Source organism: Seriola aureovittata, chromosome 6 (genome assembly GCF_021018895.1).
Source record: "Seriola aureovittata isolate HTS-2021-v1 ecotype China chromosome 6, ASM2101889v1, whole genome shotgun sequence".
Lineage (NCBI taxonomy): Eukaryota > Metazoa > Chordata > Actinopteri > Carangiformes > Carangidae > Seriola > Seriola aureovittata.
Window position 1 is genome coordinate 6,511,469 of NC_079369.1, and position 23,387 is coordinate 6,534,855.

At 39.1% G+C, this 23,387-nt stretch overlaps 1 protein-coding gene across 2 annotated transcripts; it reads left to right on the forward strand.

The window, feature by feature from the left end:
* Window positions 1-6,704: 6,704 nt before the first annotated feature.
* On the forward strand, window positions 6,705-23,221 carry si:ch211-247n2.1 (calcium-activated potassium channel subunit beta-2). 2 transcript variants are annotated; one of them, XM_056379502.1, is made up of 6 exons: window positions 6,705-6,800; window positions 8,343-8,584; window positions 17,939-18,046; window positions 19,352-19,522; window positions 19,635-19,830; window positions 20,892-23,221. In XM_056379502.1, the coding sequence occupies exons 3-6, from the start codon at window positions 17,997-17,999 to the stop codon at window positions 21,174-21,176; spliced, it is 702 nt and encodes a 233-aa protein (XP_056235477.1). In that variant the 5' UTR covers window positions 6,705-6,800; window positions 8,343-8,584; window positions 17,939-17,996; the 3' UTR covers window positions 21,177-23,221. The 2 variants fall into 2 exon arrangements, with proteins under 2 accessions (XP_056235477.1, XP_056235476.1); XM_056379501.1 differs by lacking the exons at window positions 6,705-6,800; window positions 8,343-8,584 and adding an exon at window positions 13,734-14,198 and having other exon boundaries at window positions 20,892-21,176.
* The last annotated feature ends 166 nt before the right edge of the window (window positions 23,222-23,387 follow it).

The window sequence follows — 23,387 nt, forward strand, 5'->3', positions numbered from 1 at the left end:
CTTGGTGATGTAATAACTACTACCGTCTCACAACTGTATACAAATCATGTTTTCAGTTGAGGATGGTGGTTCATAAACTATAATAACACAACTGCACTAATCCACTGATATTGTTGAAATGAATTGATTTTGCTACAAAATCTTGACGTTTTACTGAAAATGCTGGTGTGACTGAGCATTTAACTTCTTACAGTTGGTTTAGGAAATGCAGCTACATGTGTGTTTCCTATAATTAGTGTCATATTTAATTTCCTGTACGTTTAACGAATGGATAAATCTAAATAAACCTATTGTTATAGTTCATTTTAGTTGAATGTGGGTATATTAGTATCTACTGTACAAGTAGTTAGAGTTGGTGTCTCTGTGATTGTGGCCATACCATTTCTTGAGGCAGGATTGCATTCTTATCTATTGTTGACAATTTTACTGGAAAAATGTGTAATGCTTCCTGTTCTTCTAATTTGGTTGCAGTGCATAATTTAATTTTTTATGCTATTGACTGCATTATTCATGTTAAGCCATTTTTTAGCCAAAACTTCCTTTAAGGTATTATCACAAAGAGACAGTATACAGTAGTACTGACAAATTATACAATAAAAACAGAATCAATAATGCTGCAGGATATAAGTCATATGGACAACACACACAGGCCAATATCCAATTTTCAGTTAACAGATCAATGTTGCCCTCTCACACCAGAAAACCCAGATATCTGTGTAAAACTACTTTTATCCACCACTGAGTGTTTCATCTTTAATAACAGCCAAGCAGGAACAACGATTCATTTGAGCAGGAGCACACAGCCTCTGGTCTCCTAGGCAACAAGCCAGATTTCCCGCGGCAACAAATCGCCCATTGGTGGGAGGCTGAGGAGCTCCCTGCAGCATTCCCATGGCAACCAGCTCTGTGGTTTCTGAGAAATGATGGCATGTTTTTTTATAACCCTCTAACACCAGGCTCACCCCCATACTGTCTCTCACACACACATTTTATACCCTTAAAATACTCACTTCTTTTCTGTCACATAAACACACAAGCAGCTCTATTCTTCACTCCACTAAAAAAGCGATGAATGTGTTTGTGTCCTTGAACTAAATCTCATGGTTCCTCTTTGTCAAACTGGCTTCACTAAGTCACATGTTTTAAATAAATATCATATTACTAGCTTTCAGTTTTTTACCTGACAGAGGAAAGGGACAAACTGGGAACCTTACACTGCAAGATTTCTCTGATATTATGTTTTGTGAAGTAGCTAATGCACAAAAGGCATGAGGTCTGTTGGAATATTGTGTGTTGTTGATTGTAATGTGTCAACAAAATGCAGCAGGAAACTAGGTTTACTATGGCAATATGGTATGATGTCAATATATCGTCCTAAACTCAAGCACCAACCTTGTGATTTCATGAACTACCGATATGAATGTATATATAGCTTATCTGAAAATTTAACTGAGCAGTGCAACTTTCCCTAATCGTGTACTTTTAGAGGCAGAGCTGTGTGCTAAAGTACCACCGGGTTATTTTAAGCCTGAAACATGCTTCTGCATCCACAGAGATGGTGAGCAGATGCTCACGAAGGTGTCGGCCAACATATTTGCAGGCACTGTGTCCCAGTGACAAAAACAGATGTACAGGAAGTTAAAGCTTAAGAGAAGGTTCTTAGCATCTCACTGAAGAGGGATGCTTCAAATATGTCTACAATTTTATTATGTTGCCCTTCAAACTGCTCCATCTTGTAACAATAATATTACCATACACTATTCCTAACCCACCCACAGGACAGAACATTAACCTGTAGCTGAGAATTCAGAATTGTGCACTCCAGCTCTTTCTGGGCTGCAGTAACACACGAAACCCTTTTGTGCTTCCCAATATAAACTATAAAATGCATAGTCGCAACATCATGTTTCAGCTTTTCGCCAGCTACACTTGCTTTAAGCTATGAGAAATGTAAGAAGTGTCAAATAAGCCCCTTCCCTCAAACCTTTTTTAAAGTGAGAACCAAGGGGGCTTCATCAGAAGAATTTTGTAACTTAAAACACTAATAATTCCCACTTCACATAAAGTGCAACATCAAAGACTGTCCTAAAGTGTGCAAAGTCATATCTATGACAGCAGGATTTTGCATCCACCTTTAGTCAAGACATTCGTACCAGCTATAAATACTGTCACTTCTATGTAAACATGATCACACGACACTTTGTATTGCCTGATATGATGATGACTGATACTGGCAGAACTGTACATTATGGTTTGTTTAATTGTTTCCTACCTTTAACTCAGCAGTTTTCACTGTCTAAACTTAATCAGAGCTTAAACATACAGGTCGCAGATCGGAAAACAATCACTAGCCGTGTCCCAGTTCAGCGTTCTTAGCTGTTGTAGAATGCGAAGGCCAAACCGAAATGAGATGGTCTGGCCTATGGAGGATTTCCACGTCACAAAGTGCTGCTCCTGTTCCCTAGCTATCTCGACAGCATGTATATTTTCTTTATAAAAACTTGAGGCCATAAGGTTTTTTAACAGCTGTAGTGTTAGCTGTTTAACTGACTCGAAATCCAATACTTACATTAAAAGTGTAATCCTCTGTCGGTGTTGTTTGCTGCCACATTATTTTTTATTACTCGCACACAATGAATCTTGGGATACATTAGGGCCATTAAGGATCCCCCCAATTGGAGCCTTTGTTGCCCAGGAAAATTTCTCTGCCGCATTTTAAGGAGCCCTCGAAAAGGGACAGCCTGGTCGCTGTGATGCAGTCTGTGTTACGGTCCCTGAATTGGCACACATCTACTGTGTTGGAAATCACTAGCTTACATTAGCTAGTTAGCTCATTTATGCTCTGATAGACAAACAGTCTTCCTTTAGCTCTGTTGAAATAACCAATAAGGTGATAAACTGATTTCTGGCTAAACTTATTTCTGATACCGTATTACCATATTTCTCTATTTCTGCCAGTATCACATTGAAAATGATAGCTTTAGCATTCTAGCAAGCATAGCTGATACCAGTGATCTACCATTAGCATGTCATTAGCACCACTATACCTTGTCTGTCTCTAGGTATTGAGTACAGCTGGTACATAATAAAATATTATGTATATCCAGCAGTGTGTTAATAAAACTCATGCAGAAATGAACACACACACAGAAGCACACAGATACACACTGGTTAATCAGGCCTTCTTTGATCATCCTGGTTTGACTCAGTGGTTGCTATGCCAACAAGCGAGAATAAAGCTTTGAGCTGCAGGACTATGGCTTTCATGACTGATGCAACATTTACCATAACCCCCCCGCCACCCTCACACACACTCTCTCCTTCTCTCTCTCTGTCTCACACACACACACACACACACACACACACACACACACACACACACACACACACACACACACACACACACACACACACACACACACACACACACACACACACACACAGCAGTTTCTTTTAGTTTTTCTCGAACAGTTTGGTGGATTTCGTATTTAGGTCACCTTTTTGTGGAAGGAGAAAGAAAGGAGGAAAGGAGCATCCCAATGTAATGGTTGTTGTTTATTGGTCAGAACACACACACTTACACACACATGCTCAGAGTACACTTGTGTTCGACTCAGTGTTGCTCTGCTTTCTCCATCCCTCTCTTACTCTGTCTGTTTCCCTGTCCCTCTTGTTCATTTGCCAAAGGACACATGAGGGATTGTGGGAGGCTGAGTATCTTTTCCTCCTCCGTCTTCCTCCCTCTTGTCTCCCTCTATCTCCATTCTCTTCACTTCTTCCTCCCTCCTATCTAGTATGACCTACATTTCCTCCTGATGCCTTGGCCCCTTGATGCCTCCCTGTCTTTTCTTCTTTCCCACCTCTCCACACATTAAACGACATACACACATAATAACACACAGACAGTACAGAACAGGATGGGGGTGTGGTGGAGTCACTAAGTGCAGTTAGAGCTGTTAAGGGTGGAGTTATAAAACAGAATGCCAAGCTAAGAAGCCCTGAGTGAACCCTGATTCAAAACACTGCCTGTGTGTTTGTGTGCGCATATATATGTGTGTGTGAGAGAGACAGAGTGAGAAAATAAGGAAGGGTAAGGACACAGTGCCTCCTATGGACAAACAGCATCCCCTCAATGTTGACATGTATAACTCCACACTGCCCCCTGTTGAGACTTGTTCAAGAGTACAATCACATACAATCAGTCAGATCACCTCTCTGCTTCCCCTTAGTGGTGAAGCAACAGCATAGGATTTCCTGTTTAGAAACACCCTGTTATACATGATGATCCTATTATTTGAACATATTTTCCATCAAAGTAGGTCATCCGCTTTAATAGGATAATGTAACATGAAGGTCTTAACTGTGATAGTGCAACAAAAAGTGAAAATATTTGGTGTGTGGTCATCAGTGTAAATGTGTGTAAAAGCAAGAAAAGTTATTACATAACTGTCAATCAGATGATAAGTTAACTTAGTAGTCTCATCAAATGAGTCCTCCACCTTTGAGCTTTATAACATAAAGTCTGTTACAGATATCTACAAACTATTAGCTGCGCATTCCAGCTGCTAAACAGTCAAATTGACAAATTCAGCAGAGCATCTTGAAATTTAAAAGCAGGTGTACAATCTGTGGCACCGTTTCATCAAATACACATTATGGGTGAGAGACTTTAACCAGGTCAGGACAGTGAGAGAGACACAAATTTTAAAGATGCAGAAGGTTGAACAGCCTTCAACCACATAAAGCCTTCCGCTTGCAGGATGACCACACAGTTGCAGCTCCAAAAATCAATCAATCAACACCATCAACAAATATTCAAATCAGCAGCAGAAAAATCTTTTACACGCCAATATTTTTCATGTAGAATCTGGGATCAGATCTGATTTAATGCCTATTTATGTAAATCAGATAAACTGTCGCTGGGTTCATTTACATCTGTTATAAATACCCTGCTAAATTGCAGTGATGCAAAAGTCTGCACTCCTGACAGCAATTTGCAGCACGCAGTAGTAAATTATAATCAGGTTTTGGAGTTTGAAAGATATGAGTTATTACAGGCTGGGAAGTGTCTAATGAAAAGATGCTACTGTTTGCAATGTGCAGCATTCAGTGTTTTTGGACCATGACTCTTTTTCTACTTTGTTTCTTGTGAGTTCCCTAAAATAATGGCGATAAAATACTGTTGAAGTGTAGGTCATCCAGTCACCCATACTAAATTCTGATAAAATGTTGTGCACATGATCCCAGTGTATAAGACCTTGCTCAAGAGAGGTAAACCAGAAAAGAAAGTGATGAAAACATGGACAGATTGTGAAAACTTTCAGGAGGGTTCACATAGATGAAATAACTGCAGTTACAAATGACTACATTTATTTTCTGTGTAGCCTGCAGTTAGTTTATCCCCACAAAGGAGATTAAAATCTATCCAAATAATTAACCATAGGTGAATGGGGACATAAAAAAAAGGAGCAGAAGAAGAGTTGAAAATTAAATTGAGGGAAGCAAAACTGGCACACAGCCGACAACCCCAAAGCGGTGTGCTGTACTATGAAAAGTGAAACTGGAATGTCTTCACTAAGTCAATAGACAACTCTTTTAAGTTCACCAAAATACTTAAAAATATTAAAGCTGCTGCCTCAGACAGAATTGTCATCACTTCTGACGATGTCAGGAGAACTTTCCAAAGAAAGCTGCTGGGTCGCATGAGTGCAGCGACTTCCTATTAAAAAGGACTGTGCAAAGTTGGCGCAGGTGTGAAAACCAATCTGTCAGACACACTGTCCCTCTGTTGTGGAAAACTTAGCATATAAAACCATTACCCAAAATCCCATGTTCAAAAGAACATAGTGATTTTAGACCAATAGCCCTTACCTCAGTGATTTTGAAATCTCTAGAAAGAATATCTTGTTAGTGCAACAAAAGACAAACTCTGGTGTCTTTGGTGTCTGAAATGGTCCAGATGGAACTGAATCTCTATTTGACCCATCAATATGCTTCTATTCTCACCAAGAGAGTCCAAATTATAAAGGTTCACAAAACCCTTTCATCTGTCCTCATGACCAATGTAGGGTTGCCCCAGGGCTGCATAAGCTCAGCTACGCGTTTTACTTTCTATACCAACAATTGCTGTATAGATACACTGAATCAATCTATTCTAAAGTCTAAAGTGTTTTGATGACAGGCTACAGTCTACAGATGCACCGACATGGCATGAAAGAGGTGGTTGAAAACAGAGGAGATTGTATTTAGTTCACCATCTGACTCTCATAAAGATCCTATTAATATCCAAACTGGTAGAACGGTTGTATCATATAAATATTTCTGTGTACTGATAGATCATCAGATGACACTGGATTTGCCCGCAAGAGAAGAAAGCAAATAGGAATCACTCAAATCAAAAGAGAATCATTACCAGTGATCACCACAAACTTTCTCACAAGCTAGTTGGTTTCTATATGAATGAAAAGTTACAGCAATATGCTCTTAGTTCAAAGTGTCTGAACTCAAGGGAAATTCACAGTTTGAACTGGATGAAAACATTAAATCTCAGCCGCCCTCTCTACCATCAGGAAAGTGAGCAAAGCGTCCACTTCCTCCAATTCTCTCTCTCTATGATTATTGGCCTGCACTGCACATCCTGTGGTCCTAATGTTTTTGTGTGTGTGTGTGTGTGTGTGTGTGTGTGTGTGTGTGTGTGTGTGTGTGGGCAGCCCTCTCCGTAAGACAGTCAGACATTAACGCAGCAACAGCATGCTGAACCAGAGGAGCTTCAGAAAGGCCAGCGCCCATTGCACCTCAGGGTGAGCCCACTGATCTGTTTCTCCATTCAGTAGCGCAAATAGAGGAGAGGGAACTATAACGGAGCTATTCATACAGCCTTTGGGTGTGGTAACAAAAAGGTTACATATTCAACCATTTTGGTCTCGTAATTTTATTACTAATATAATATTACTAACACATGAACTACAGGAAAAGAATAGTATGGGACACAGAAGGTGTTTTTTTATGTATATATATATTGTGTTACAATATCCACTCCCAGATTTAAGAGTCGAACTCTTCGATGCTTTGCCAGAATAACTACAAATATCAAGAATTATTTTGTGAAATGTTTTTACTAAGGTGCTCTGTAATATTTCCTCTGTTTTTCAGGTGAAAAAATAATATCAGTTGGATATCAGTAAAATAAATACAACATCAGCAGCACTGAACAATCTTAAAAAACGTATTTCTTGGTAAAAAAATAAATTAAATTAAATAAATCAGACATATCTGTCTGTTAAAGCAAGACTATGTAATTTGATAGCTGAGCAGCAGCAACAGCGGCCTCTGCAGCCACAAGTGGTAATTACAGGACGCTGACCCATTAAATTCTGTTGCACTCTGAGTCAGAGCAGTTAATGTTACTGGAAGCAGTGTGTCTTCCTGTAAGCTTACAGCTCATGTACAAAAAACAAAGCCTATCAATTGCTCAGGCAGCAAACACAAAAATCATCATCTTAGTACAAACATTCAACGATACAATACAATAGGAATCACACTGTCCAACCAAGTCAAGTCAGCATTCGTCTCTAATTGACCGAGAGCAACTCAACCTGTCTTGCTTGAGGAGTTTGTTGCGCAAAATCTGCGACTTGCAGACGTATTAGAACGTTAGTTAGCATCTTTTATTTGTTTGTGTTGTTTGTTAGCTAGTAAGTTTGTAACTGAGTGTAAATTGTTGTGCTAATGCAAACTCTCGCTTCCTGTACTGACAGGATTGGTTCCTTAGGTTTGTGATGTATGCACGTCCAAATCTGTTTGTTTTTTTCATTGGTACACTGCAGGTACTCAGCTATGGCGTTGACTGCTTATTTTGCTGATGATGTGTCATAAAAAAAAACAATATATGGACATGTTAACGAGGTTAAAAACTTGGAGTGGGTCTTTAAGACATGAGGTGTATTAGCAAGCTTATTGGTCAACACTTGTTAGTGAGGCTTATGTAGCGATATATATAAATATAAATATCTTCTTTTGTTGTAATTACTTTATTTATATAGCCCAATATCACAAATTACAAATTTGTCTCAGGGAGCTTTATAATCTGTACAACATACAACACCCTCTGTCCTTGATCAGTTAAGACAAACTCCTCCAAAAAAAAAAAAACAGCCTTTAATCAGGAGGAAATTGGAGAAGCCTCAACCTCAATCATTACAATGCTTTATCATGTGGTTTGTAGTAATTTCGGCCATCCTATTTGTTGTCCTTTTTCCTCCCTCCGTCTTTCATCTCCTCCTGCTCACTTTCCCTTTTTCCATCCCTAACCAAACACTGTCTCTCTCCTCCAAATCCCACAGACAATCACCATCACACACTGATTATTACTGTGAGCAGTGAGAGGCAGTGTGGCTATTATGGCCGTCAGTCAGTCTGCACTATGGGAGGCATGCTGAAGGCTGCCGGAGCTGCTCCGTCCCTGATAGACAGAATATCACATGTTGGCTCGGCCTAGAGGACACTTCTTAACGTGCCATGGGATTATAATAGGAAAATGAACACCTGCAGCCAGGAAACTTTTTGACTTCAGCAGCATTTGAAGGTAAGTTTAAACCGCTAGACTGGATGACAAAAGGCAGAAAACCTTTGCTGGAGAAAAGTCCCCAAATGGCATTTTGGTGTTTGATTACGCTGCCCACAAGTTTGGGGTGAACTGAATATCATAGAAGTGCAACCTTGTTGTAAGATTAGTTTCCCCATTATGTAAAAGCTCTTCTTTCTCAGTTGTGTAATGGCTGTCTGTCAGTAACTGAAATGAAAACAAAATCAATACAATCTGTCTTATGTGAGCTGTAATTTCTGAAATCTGATAGCTTTGCCTTCATTACGGTGGTTTAAAAGCTCATTGCCATGATATTTATGTGTAACCTAACTCAGTCATGCCTTTGTTTAGAACAAAAAATGTAATTGCTTTCACTAACAGCTTGAATCTCTCTTGTGTAATACTGTATTTGTCACATCATTGCAGCTTCATCTGAATCTCGCCTGTGTAGTAAAGTTGGCGGCTTTAGTACAGAAAATGTTAGAAGTCAAAGCTGAAACAGCTAAGTATACCACCATTAAAGGAGCTATTTGTAAGTTTTGCTATTGCTACCTAGCCAGCGTTAGCATTAACAGCTGTTTACTTACCAGTCTAGAAGAAACGTTGTGAGTTCAACATCAAACTTCATTCCTTTACTTGTCAAGAGCTTTTTCCAGCTGTGGAAAACAACATCGATGTCAGTTCTTGTCTCTATCACTTCTGTGATAGCTAACCAGCTAGCCACGTCACTGTAGCCGCCAAACTGCCCTGAAGACGTAGCGTTGTTCAGAGGACGTATTACAACCTCTTTTCTTGTAAACGCAGCAATGACTGAAGCTCTGGTCAAGTGACAATCACCACCACCTGATAAGGGGCAAGAAACTGCAACAGTGAAAAAACTTACAAATAGGCCCTTTAACAGATTTTTTCTTTCATTGCATTGTACAGTGTGAATGTTCTCACAATAGCAGGTCATGTTCTTCAACATTAATCAGGGACAAACCTCAGACTTCTCTCTGACCAGAACTTTTCTAAACTGTTCCACAGCTAGTACATGTGGTTAAATGAGGTATTAGCATCCTTACATTTATCACAGTTGGCCTGATATTAAGTCATTTAACATAAATATTATTAAATATTGGACAAGTTACTTCCATGACATGCATGAGGAATAATCAAAAACTGAAGCAAATTAATGAGAAAATATTTCCCTCTCTTACTTATTAGATATACAAAAAAAATACCTGTTAAAGTCTTAAAATACTTTGATTAGATTTGAATTCAGTTGACCCTCCACCGAGCTACTGTAAACTGTTGTTCAGCTGATAATTTAATTTACATGTACTAAAATGACTCCCCAGCAGTCGTGGATCATTCCATTAACGGTACCTCGCTGTGAGGTGCCACCAAGTCTGGTCTGAACCATTAACACCAGCTGTCTCCACTCCTCTGCCATTAGCACTCAGTCTAACACCACAACAAAATATGTCTCAGACAAGCCAACTTTAATGCTATTTGCAGTACATCACACTGTCTCCATCCATCTCTCTCTTTTTGTCATCAAGAAACACTGATACTCTACCAATGAGCCAGTGTTGCGTGTTAATCAGATCTCACTTTGGCTTTCCAGCTGCAGTACAGATGTCTTTCAGGGGAAGTAAAACACCCACTGGCAGCCATATTGAGCAGCAATGGCACTTGGGGATTCCAAGTTGGAAAACAATCACACTTTCTTGTTCATTGTTTTTATCATTATTATTATTATTATTATTATTATTATGAATCAATTAATTCATGTTTTTTTCCCAGTATTTTTATCTTATAAATGTTCCCAGCTAGAATCAAAAGAAAGATGTTGTGGGTCCATGGTTTGTGTCTTGGACAAACATAAAACAACAACAACACTAGTTGATTAACCGGAGTCTTCTGTTTGGCAATGGTGAAATAAAGATTCTTCAAGTTAGTCAGCCAGTGTCACCAAGTTGTTGTTCACACTGGGTTCACTGCAACCTTAGCATCTAGGTGGGTGATGAAGTGGCAACAACACAGTTCGACATATGTTCCACCAGGATGCCTGGTACTCCTGTTTTTGGTGCTGCAACATACCCATAGGAGCAAACTAGACCTGTGGGGCCCATTGACACCCAGGTCCTGCCACTCTCTGTTCTTTGTACATATCTCATGTTGCTTTTTCCAGTACCCTCCAGATTAAGAGTACACTGTAGACTACATATGTAGCTTCATTGTACAGTACTTTGGAATTTTTCTGCATGTTAGTTTGTGGTAATCTAATTAAACAGGTTTTTCAAACTAGATTTAAATACATAAGACACCTCAACAATACAGTGCATCAAGATCAGGTAAAAATGCAGTTACTAATGTGCTATAGTTGTGCATATTTGTTGTTGTGTAACAAATTTGCAAAACTTACCACAAAACTCATTTGAGAAGAACCAAAGAACCTAATTTGTATGTAATCCATTTCTATGTCTCTAGAAATTGAGCACAGTTCCTGACTAATCCAATTGGGTGGCATAAAATGTATAATTTAGTCAAGCAAAAGTGCCTCTCCTGTTGCCTATAGCAACCTTGACAACACAGCTTTTTCTTTACAAAAACTTGAGGTTTTAAGGCCCTTGGTTTTTCAACAGTTGCACCGTTAGCTGAAACCCAATACTTACATTTAAAAGTGTAATCCTCTGGCTCTGTTTAGGTGTTGTTTGCTGCCACATTATTTTCATTATCGGACGTTATGAATTTTGGGATAGGTTGGGCCACAAACGATCCACCTGTTGGAGCCTTTGTAGCTAAGGAAAAGAAGGCTGCATTTGAAGGAGCCTTCGAAATGGGACAGCCAGCGAAGCTGCTGTGACGCAGTCACTCTTAAAATGCATTCTCTGAAGGATGTGGCCCCTGAAATGGAACAAAGCTAATGAATCATTCCATGCAGTGCAAAATGGAAGAACAAAAAACATAACAGCTACAGTCATTTCAGCTGGTGAACTGGCTAGTGTGAAAAGCAATCATGCCAAGCTAAAAACAGAATAAAATAAAGTTTAACTTTGTCTTTATTGTGAACACTGTAACAGCAGTAGAGGCTATGCAAGTTGAAATACTGCAAGTGTAGAGGGGGGAAAGTGACAGCAGCTATCCAGTTTGTTTTACCCCACATGTACATCTCCATTATTGATTTTACAAGAAGTTCATTTTACTGCGGCTTTATTTTATGAGCCGCGATTCTTTGATTCTAAACCAGGCCTAACAGCTGTGAGAGACTCTCGCTGCCTGTTCTGTGGTCAGTCAGGTGGCCAAAGACAACTGCAGGCTACACACCCTGAACACATGCCCTCCGGATAACCTTCCAGAAACAGAACTATGACATCATTTCTGAGATGCACTGTGTGCATGTGTGTGTCGGGGGGGGGGGGGGGGGGGGGGGGGGCATGCCTGTGTGTCTGTGAGTCCTCCAACCCTGCCATAGAGAATGGCAGCACCCGTGCCGTCACCATGCCACCTGACGGTCGCGCCTTCCAGGAAAGCCGTGAGGTTTACGTGTCAAAGAGAGACAAGTGGCTCATGAACCATTTGAGATGAATCCAGCATGTGTGTGTGTGTTTGTTGTGGTGTAGTATGTGGCTGTTGATGTCTAAGGATGCAGGGAGGACAGTTTGCAGTATGTACAGAATGCACAAGCATGTGAACATAGCGTAGAATGTATGAACACATCAGAAAATATTCCCCCTGTGGTTTTAATGACACAAGACACACTGCCAACTTTTTAACAGTTGTAAGAAAGGTGGATAAATAACGCAACAGCACATAATACTGCCACCTGATAGGCCTGCTATGAAACACTTGTACACAATCTTATTGTATAATAGTTGCTACATCTGAAGACTTGCTAAACATACATTTACTTTGAATTATTGCTTTTCTTTTTTACTGTTTTGCATGACTTGCATCACTCTACATACTTCTCTTTTACCCAGTATTACTTAGAGATTGAAAGCACCACACTCGCGTACACACACACACATAGACAAAGCTATGATTTCAGATATCTGTTGTATATTTGAAGGTCAAAGTGGGTGTCAGGCTGTTGCAACCACAGGATTGTGACATTAGACATAAGGCTGCGATGCAATCTGGATTCTGTCCCAACCACAGAAAAAAGTAGCAGAAGGCTAAGATGATACTGACTGACTGAAACCATTGTATTGTTATAATTGCCAAATTTATTTGTCAGCTTGAAGTTGAGCAGATCACTGGCACTGACTGAGTGTATTACACTTCACCCACCACACCCTGTCACCTACCCACCACCCTAAAGGGAAAAGGCCCTGCTTTAATGCACCAGAATTTGAATTGTGTGTGGCTATTTGATGGATATAAGTCCAATATTCATATTCTTTTACTTCTAGTTTGGTCTCAGAAACACTTTCTGCAACCCAACATGTTAATTTTTAGTACAGTGCATCCCCTATGTAGCAAAGTAGAAAGTAAGGGTGTGGAATGAGAGAGGTGGATGGCTGCGTAGGGGAAATTACCTTCTACAGTGTTGTATTTGCCGAGCCACAGACAAATCTTAATCATAATATATTAGCTTTAACCATGAGTTTTCCATAACCTTAATGGCAGTAGGGTTGGGTGTCCACTCCTTAAAAATCAGATCTGCCTCTTTAGCTGCTGGATGTTCTCTTTCTATCTCCTTCAGATAATTGACAAACTTGTTCATCTGCCATTTGGTGCTGAGCAAGTAATACACTGTATATTTGGTTTATTGTGGGCAATTCAAAGCATCACTTTCTCCAAATCTGTGTCTTTGGACTTCATGCAAACGCTGCACAAAGAAGGTGACAGTGAGGTGACAGTGCTAACCGCCACGTGACAGCCCCAGATTGTTTAAATAGCATCAAGTTTAATTTAGCAGCTACTGTTTACCTAGGTTTGGTCAGTAGTGTGTGAGGAGGAAAAGACAGAGGCTTTTCATACTGAATGGAGATGTTGGTGTTATCGGAGCATTTATATTGTCATGGTTATCCCCAGACCACACCCACACAACCCAGCCACTGCCCACATTCACACTGACAGATGCTGATGAGGCTGACGTAAACTCAGTTACACTGCTGTTATAGAGACCTGACACCTAAGACAGAGCAGCAGCCAAAAGCACAGCCATCAGGCTTCTTTCACCCTCAGCCACAAAGACTTGTGGATTATAATTGGAGAACAGCTCCAGATGATGGATCATTATTGACCGCTTCCTGTTTTTTCTCAGTTTTCACTGGTCTGCTTTCCGTTAAGCAGAATCCAGAGGATTTTATCCTGAGTAACTTCCATTATTCCCTGGCAACATTTTGAAACTAGTGTTGCAGTTGTTTTTATTTCTTTTTCCTTTTCCTCTGAAGTGTTTACATAGCTTCCTCAAAATTGGATGGTGGGTGAAACTTTGGAATAAAAAATTCTCTCGAGCAGCAGTTCTTCTAAGTAACTTAAATGGAAGTACTAGTTTGGGTAAAGGTTAACATGAGCCCATGGATGGAAGTGGAAGTTTTATACAAGTTGCCATGATAGGGGACAACTGCTCCGACAGTACGACCATTGACTTTTGTCCAACAACTCAGTCAGAAATCAGGTGAGCTCCATTTCATCATCACTACTTATGTCAGACTTATAAAGTTTATGCTACGCATTTGTAAAATAGGATGTGGTTGCCGGGATACACTTAATTTTGTATCATTGCCAATTCACATATGACTGAGTTGAGCTGTGACTAATGAATCTTTTGACTGTACTCACTGTCTTCCTTCACTGCAGTATTAAATTGACCAAATGTCCATTATAACATTCATTTGTTGTTGGTCCTCTGTACAGTACACTACATTAAACAAGACATGACTGTATCAAGCTTGTGTCCTGCTTTTGCATCAATACAGACAAATAAAATAATACTGTTATGTATCTATTTAATAAGAGTGATATACTTAACATGAATCAGTAATATTTATTTCTAATCAAGACATTCAAGAGTGTCCAGATTCATAGTTAGTCAGTTATGGTAATAAGTCACATCTGACAATGCTTTTGTATATAAATTGAGAAAACCTTTAATAAAATTGGACATAAAATAAATTAAAATAAAAAATGTTCATCAGAGAAAAAATAGCATAACTTGTGAAGCAAAATCATGTTTTTATGCCATCTTGTTTTTAACCTTGTGACCCTTGTGATTCACGTTGTGGGCCTTGACCCCCCCGCCTTGAATCTTAATTATTCACTTTCAGTCCCTACACTAATCATCTCATCCCCAGTGTACATTTAAGTGAACCTGCACTGTCACTAAGCTGCAGCTAAGATCTCTGCGAGGCCTTCCTGAAAACAACCAAGCAGACAGCATACATATATTGGGATAAGCAAATATTGACTCGGGCACCCATCAGGTGGTCCATTATTCATGGCCTTTTACTTTTATAGACTGAGCATGTCTGTGTGTGAAAGTGTGTGTACTGAAGCATGTCTTACTCAATATTTATTCCTGACATGTTGACTGCTCCTGCTTTAGTAGCCAGGTGACAACAGCTTCCTGATGTTTTGGTCTGCTGTTTGTCCTTGTTCATGTTTAACCCCATATCAACTTCCATTTCCAGACTCTGTGAAAAACATGGATGGTCTTGTCTGAAATGTGAAAACTTACTGAGCTGCTAAGTTATTGAAAGTTTTAGTCAGCTTCTAATAATTGATATATATTGATTAATATTGATTAGGGTGTTGAAGGTCTTTCAGATGTTATTGGTTTATTGAGTGTGAATTTAGTATGTTGGAGAGGAGAGGTAAACAGTGGTGGTATATGTTTCCCCTTAACTAAAAGAAATAATAGTAGTGATAAATATTAATAATAATACGTAAAATGAACGCTGTCATATTAAAAGCTGCCAACTATAATGAGACACTGATCTCACCTGTCAGGTTCATATAGAGTAATATGCTAAGAGGATGATGGGTCCACAAAATGCAGGACTTTAATTTAAGAGACCACTGTTCATTTCTCTTGTGAAACTTTATTTCATCCATAGCTGTTCCACACCCTTAACGGCATGGTTATTATTGTAACCACGACGACGAAGGTCCTCTAACCTTAAGGAAGTGTTTATTTTAACCCAAAGCACAGTCTTTTCCTAAACCTAACCAAGTCGTCTTTGTGCCTAAACCTAAGCACATCGAGGATTTGAGATATTGTGTTTGGCATTTGAATAACTACAACCAAACTAGACAACTAACCAATCATACTGTGGCAACCACAAATTTGCAAAGAATTTTTAAATGTATTTCTTTTAATACAGAATTTAAACTAAAGGCAAAGGTGATTTCTTCCAGCCAGTTACATTTACAATATAGTTCAGCTGCAGTGCATTAGCAGTAAGTGAATTTGACACGTCAACCAGCACACCTTAAATGACTGCATTCTACCCAACGGTGCATTATCCAATTAGCAGTTACTGTACCAATATAATAATATAATATATAATGTAATAATAATAATATATCACAGCGCTTAGAGTTTTACACATTCTACTGAATCACCTTAGTAAAAGGTTTCCGTCGTTTTTTGCATAGACACTGATGCTGCAGCTACATCCACCTGCATCCATTGTCCTTTGAGTCTGTCTTTCTAACATCTTTAAGGTCATAGTATTGTCATAGTATTGTTTGGAAGTTACAAGGAGAAGTAACAAGACAGCGTGTCTAATTTCCGCTGTCCAGGCTTAAAGACACAGATGTAGAAAAACATTTTGAACAAAACACAGTGCTGGAGTTGGCATTATACTGTGTGATGTTAGTTCCTCTAACATCCAGTGTTAGATCCAGTGACGTTGTTGTTTGACCTTCACGATGGCAGCTTTTATCGGAGATCATTTTCCATTTGTGCAGGAGCTCTTAAACTGTGAAGGCATGACAGTTATGTGTTTCCACATACCACTCCATGGGTGTGTAGCACTGGAGTTTTTCCGCTAGTTTACCAAGATAACTCTCTTTAGACAAATATAACCCTCAAAGACACACATGAAGACCTGTGTGGGCATGCAGTCAGTCAACACACTCACACATCACACATAAATCAAACCAACACATGTCAGGAAATGTCAGCCCCGCACTTATTTTAGGTTACATGTTTTTCCACACAAACAGGAAGACATGCAGGCAGATTGATATGCTGTCACATTACAGATATTTGATAGTTACTCTGGACTGGTTTAATTAAACCTCAATAGGCATAAAACACAATGACCTAAAAACAGTCAACCAAGGAAGCCAAGCCAAGGAATTACATTCATGTTGAATAAATCTGCACCTCACGATTTATGTTCACTGCCAACACAACAAGCAGTGTGACCTTCATAGCGAGCGAGGAAGACAGTGGGGATGTGGAGGTCAGGGTGGTGGATGGGTGTATACTAGTAGCGTGTCAGACTTTGATGTAAGAGACTGGAGTTTGTGTTCCTGCCTGCAATTAAAGTTTGCTTAACCTTATTTACAATGTCTTACTGTTTCAGGTGCCATAACCATACTTTAATCTTAACTTATTTTTTCATAACCACAACTTTTTTCTAACCTTAATTACACTATAGTTGCCGTGTAAAGGTATTGGAGAAATTGAGAATTTTAAAAAATGTCAACAATGAAAGTCATTGCAGCCGTTATTGCAGTGGTCTGTTTTCCTCACTACCCTACCCCACTACAGTTACAGCTCACGTGTAGAAGACTCGTGGAATTTAAAGGAGACCCTTTGACATTAGTGTTTAAAAAACAGTGAGTAAACTACACCAGCAGTTTACAACACATGTACAAAGGACTGAGCTGACGACACTCAAGAGTGAGTGCTGGACTCTTATTGATGACTGATGAAAGAAACCTGTTAAGCCTGCGTCATAAATTATTACGAGGCATGCTGGATCAGGCCAGTGTTGACACATGAACGTACATCTTGACAACCAGCTGGGGTTGTTTTCACCTCTTTGATGTTACCTGCAGTCTGTTCACTCCTGTGCAACTGATATATTCAGCATTACTGTGTTAGAAAATGCACTTTAGACCAGTTTAGTCACTGATATTTTTTAGATATATTGTTGACAGGAAACATGCTTTTCAACTCATTTTGTCATGAGAAAATCGGTGTAGAATTATGTTGAAATTGTAATCTGTGCCCTCAATTCTTGATCAGAGCATAGAGTTTAAATGTGAACTACACATGTACAGCAGAGTTGTTATAGCCTGCATCACCTCTGGACTGTTTCTCCTGGACCATCAGGACAACCGAGGTCAGGTCCTGCATAAGGTCTGTAGGTTTTTGTCTCACAGTATCTGTATGTTTCATAGGTGGGTCAACACCTCCGGCAGCTACAGTGGACTACAGTTCCCACATGCCTCAGATAAGATGTTTCTATGGGCAGGAAGTAAAGCAACGGATGGAAGAAGTGACCGCAGGTAATGAATCCTGTCTCACGTGTGTTTGCTTTAATGTCAATGCAGAAATATGTTTGAACTAGTAAAATCTAAATTTTCTTAGGAGGCGTGTTGGATTTAAATGTGTGAACATGTTAAAATGTCTTTAAATGTTGAATGAGGAGTTGCAGTTTAAGTTGAATCACTTAAAGGAGTTGAAGTGTAAGCACCAACAAGAGCTGAAATGTTTTTTGAAGTGTACTTGAAATGTAATTTTAATTTCAAGGGTAAGCCCTGTAGGTAGGTGAAATGCCAGTTTGAATGTATGATTGAAAGTCATAGATCTATTATTTGAAAAGTAAAGCACTGAAAGCAGTTAAGGTGTAGGCAAGTAGCTGAAGCGTCATTTTAAGATAAAGCGATGAAGCAGTTAAACTGTAAATGATTAAATAATTATAATTTATGTTGAAGTTTAAGTGTTAGAGAGACTTTAAGTGTGTGCACTGTAAATAATTGAAGTGTCAGTTGGTATGTAACCGGTGACAGCAGCTGAAATGTCAGTTGGAGTGTTTGAGCTGTAAGTTGAAGGGTAGAAATGAGCTGAAAGGTCAGTCGATGGGCAGAGGCTGAAAGCAGTTAAACTGTCAGCTGAAGGGTAAGAGAGGACTCACAGTTAAATTAACAGTTGAGGTGTGGTGATGAAAGCAGATGGAGATGAGCTGAAGTGCCAGAGATACAGTATTCAAAGTATAAATAGTGAAAGTGTCAGTGAATTCAAGTCAGTGCATCAAGTCATGCATAAAATATAAATTATATAGTGTATTAATTAAAAATAACAGGGTTTGCAGATGTGACTTAAAAAGAAGACAAAGGGTTTACCCACCTGAACTCATGTTGATTATTCTGAAGCCCAGGGATACATTCACATGTAGTCTTCAGCCTCATAGGAACTTGAGTATCTGATAAGGAAATTAAAGATTCTGTAAGGTGTCTGGGAAGCAGACAGGTACTGAAGACGCGTTAAAAGATTATAAAGTTACCGGTAGACTGCAGAAATCATGCATATGCATTATGTCAAATACTTGACATGTTTTAACCCAAAACCTTATGTAATTTAATAAAAATAGACTGAGCTGCTACTCTCTGCTCACTGTTCCACGAGCCCTGTAGAGTACTCAACTGCTGCAAAATTAGCTAATCCAACGTTAAACACAAGAGGCAGGTGTTACAGTGGTAGACGTAGTTCAAGGAAACTACAAAGTTTGTCACCTTACCCCGAAGCCTGACAAGGACAGGTGTCAAGAGAGGAAACTGTCAAGGTGCAGCTTCGATGCTAACCTTTTCCAGATCCATCTACCAGAAGATTCGTGAGTATGAAGTGCTGGACAAGAGGAAGACAGTGACGGCTCTGAGAGCAGGAGAGGACAGAGCCATATTGTTGGGCCTCAGCATGGTCTTCTTCTCTGTCATGATGTACTTTGTCCTGGGAATCACCATACTGCGCTCCTACTCTGACAGGTGAAAACACTTTCAGTTTACAAAATAACAAATGCATGCTCACTTTTAGCCACAATGCCAAGATATGATCCCCGCATCGAGTGGAAATCACCGCTGCCACCTTTTTCCACAGTGTGTGGACAGATGAGACTAGCTGCACTATTGTGAACTCGACCATCATGTGGGATGTAAACTGTTCGTACAGCTGTGGAGCAGAGTGCTGGAGGAGTTCCCGTTACCCCTGTCTCCAGGTGTATGTCAGCCTCAACTCGTCAGGGAAAGTGGTGCGACTGCTGCACAATGAGGAGACGCAAGACAGCAACCCTGAGGTACTCGGTAACTGATAATGCTGCTGCCGCCTAAAACGTTTACCAGTTTCAATTATGTGTGTTTATTTTTTTTACTCGAGTTTTACAAATTCGTGATTGCCTGTTTGTGAGTTCTCCTTGTAAATATCAGTATCAGTATTACATATTGTTTTTCATGCTCTTTAAATAGGCTTATTGTATTCTTGGAGTCAAGCAAAGTTAATGCCCCGCCCATCCACACAGGTGTTTTCACTTTGCCTAATTAGATTCTTTCTCAGGACTGTGTGTGTATATGAAGAGAATCTGCCTGACAGATCTCATCCATTGCTGACTTTATGTCTTGCTATGGCAAGAAAAGCATCAGTGTTATTAATAGTATTAAGAATGGCTCTATTCTATTTAATTGTCCCAGGAAGCCATGGCATAAACTCTCAGGTTAGGTACTTTGCAGCACCAACTTACTTCTTTATTCACATCATTATCAGTAAAGAGTTTGACAGTTGATGACATCCACCTGCAACCTGAACAGATCTAATTAATCAGAATAAGTGGAAACAAACAAATACAGGTTTTTTATATTAAAAAAATAAATTCTTGTAATTTATGGAGACGACAGCAGGACTATGCAGAACTTACTACTATTAGGATAATGGCAAATTATTTCATAGTGGTAATGATACTTCTCTTTTACTTTATTCACTGTTGGATTAAACTGTTTGAAAATCTGTTCGTATTGTAGTAATTTAGTGACTAAGCAGAGTCATTTGTTTCTCGTCTTAATTTATTCTAAACTTTTAATCTGCAAATAAAATTTTGTTATTCTATATATATGTTTATATATTGGAAAATGACCAAACCAACAGGAATATATATATATATATATATATATATATATATATATATATATATATATAGTATTTTGAACTCTGTGCTCAATGAGTGAAAGGCCAAAACACTTCCGGATCCTAAATACATGTAGATTACCACAAGACCAGACACCTCTGTAATAACAGAGCGATCTCTTAGAGAAAAAACTAAACTTTAAGTTTCACTCAATTTTCTCTTTTTTCCCTCTGCCTCAGTGCTTCTACATCCCAAAGTGCCGTAAGGACTATGCAGCCACACACGCCATAGTTCAGAACATTTCTGAGCGTCTGCGGTCTCAGCACACAGTTCAGTGTTTCATGGACCCTACCGACAGGATGGACAGTGCCATTTTGACTCCGATCTACGGTCGGGTCGCAGTCTTCCACTCCCTGTTCTGGCCGACCTGCACCTTGATTGGAGGAACCCTCATCATCGCCATGGTGAAGCTGACCCAGTACCTGTCCATCATGTGTGAGCGACTGAGCCGTATCAAGAGGTGAAGGGCAGAAAGGCTGCAAGTTCAGATGGGTGTTCCATGTGTTACATGGACATGGGGACAACTGAAGCAGCTTCATGAGGCCAGATGTGCTCTGTCTGTGACAGCAGGAATTCTGGGATTCAAGGAAAGTAACGGTGACAATCTAACAGCAGCTAGAATGAACACTAAATATTTTTCAGACAGTGCTGAAGATAAAGGGATGCTGGTTTGCAGTTTGACAGTAGTGGGACCAGCTAGTGTTTGAAGCTCAGTAACAATCTTTGAATGATAAGTCACATTGCGGTTGTTGGCCAGTCTTTAATTTTGTTAGATGTATGCAAATGTGACAGTGTGTTTTTGGAGCTATTCTGCATCTGCTTGCTGTTCAGCCTTTCGGGAAGAACGCTTACTCGCTTTCTTTTACATTGTGTCCAGTGTCCATTAAATATGAAGCTATAGCCAGTTAGCTTAGCGCATTAGTTAACACATTATACGTTGTTTGTTTAGTCAAGGCAAACTGTTTCCACCTGAATTTGCTTCTTCTAACATACAGATTTGAACTGTATGTATTAAGTAACTCAGCAAGCAAGCAAATATATATCCAATTAGCTTTTAGTTTTTCACACCCAACAAATAGAACAAATTACAATTATTTAATATTTCTTAAATTAGACTGTTTTTATTGTTGTCAATCCTTCTCGATAGACTTGACAGTCGTTTATTTGTTTTTATTCCTGTGTACCATTCTTGCCAGACATGCCTGCTGGTTATTTGTTTTATTCGACTTATTCATTATCTAATTATTATTAGCAATGTGACTGTTGTTATCATATATTGTATATCACTCTAGCATGTGAATGTGATTTCAGGGCATTGCTGTAAAAGAGCTTAATGATAAGTCAATCCTCCCTGAATAACAATGGTGGATGAAATAGGTATTTTCCAAAATGTCAAACTGTTCCTTTAAAGACCTTCTTAAATTGTAACTTGGTACCAAAATGTGCATTTTAGACCATCTGGGTCCACAACAAGCCATGATTAAATGCTCTACTATATCTTTGTCATAGGATGAAAAAGATTTGCAGTTTAGGACCTATGTTAAAAAAGCCACTTTATTAGCCACTGTTCTAATGTTTGAAAGTCTGTACTCTGACACTGTGGACTGTGATTTAACTGAAATGAACACATTTATTTAATATCTGTGGAATTATTGTCTAAGTTGGGCCTATTTTGGCTGGAACAACCTCCCACCTGAGATTACACTGTCTGACTCTACTGAGGCCTTTAAATCCAAACTTAAAACTCATCTTTATGCCTTAACTTTCAGTTAGTGGCTTATTCTTTGATTACTTAAGGCCTGGTTCATGAGATTACTCCAAACTCTGATAACCAATGTATCAATCTAACCCTGACATCCTCCTCCCTGTCCTCTCTTTTTACTCAGGCTCACTGTGCTGGAGCATCAGCCAGACAGGGGGGTTCAAATCTCTCACAAACTCCCAATTTTATGGAGTACAAAAATCATTGGGGTTCTCTTCTCTCTTATCTTTGCCTTCTGAGTTTTACAGAGGATTTTTTTTGCAATGAATTGGTGTCATAAATGATGTTTTTTCATTTCAAGTTGATTTGATACAATGTCTTCAAATTTGTTTTGCAGAATAAAGTTGGACCACTGCTTCTGAGAGAACTGAAGAACTTGAATTGTTCTTTAGTTCAAAAGAATCATAGTGGATAAGCAAACACGTAGCTATATAAACAGCTGAAATTATAAGGAAGGAAGGTTTTCTACTGAACATTATTCTGCTGAAGCTGTGGGGATAGCGGATGGGTTGGTGGCAGCCTGTCAGATACAGTACTCTGCACATGATTACAACTGCTTTAAACAGGAAATGGCCTGCCAAGAAGGAAACCAATACCAACCAAGTCTATTTCCTATGACTGAGTTTGATTAATTAGTCATTTTGGAGTTAAATGACATACAATATGTCAACAAAATATGTTTAGAGGAGTTGAAAATCATCAGATAATACTTCCATTACAATAAAGACAAGATTTCAAATAAAATTTGCTTGGAAACAGCGTTACCATTTATTGTGGCATGAATCATTTAAAGTGAATGAATATTTGATGGGATGTGTGAAAAAGCAATTTTACTTTTAATGTTCACGTCAGTTAAATCTGTCAAAGATGAGTGTTTACAAAATCAATGTCATTACATTGTCAAAGCTGTTGA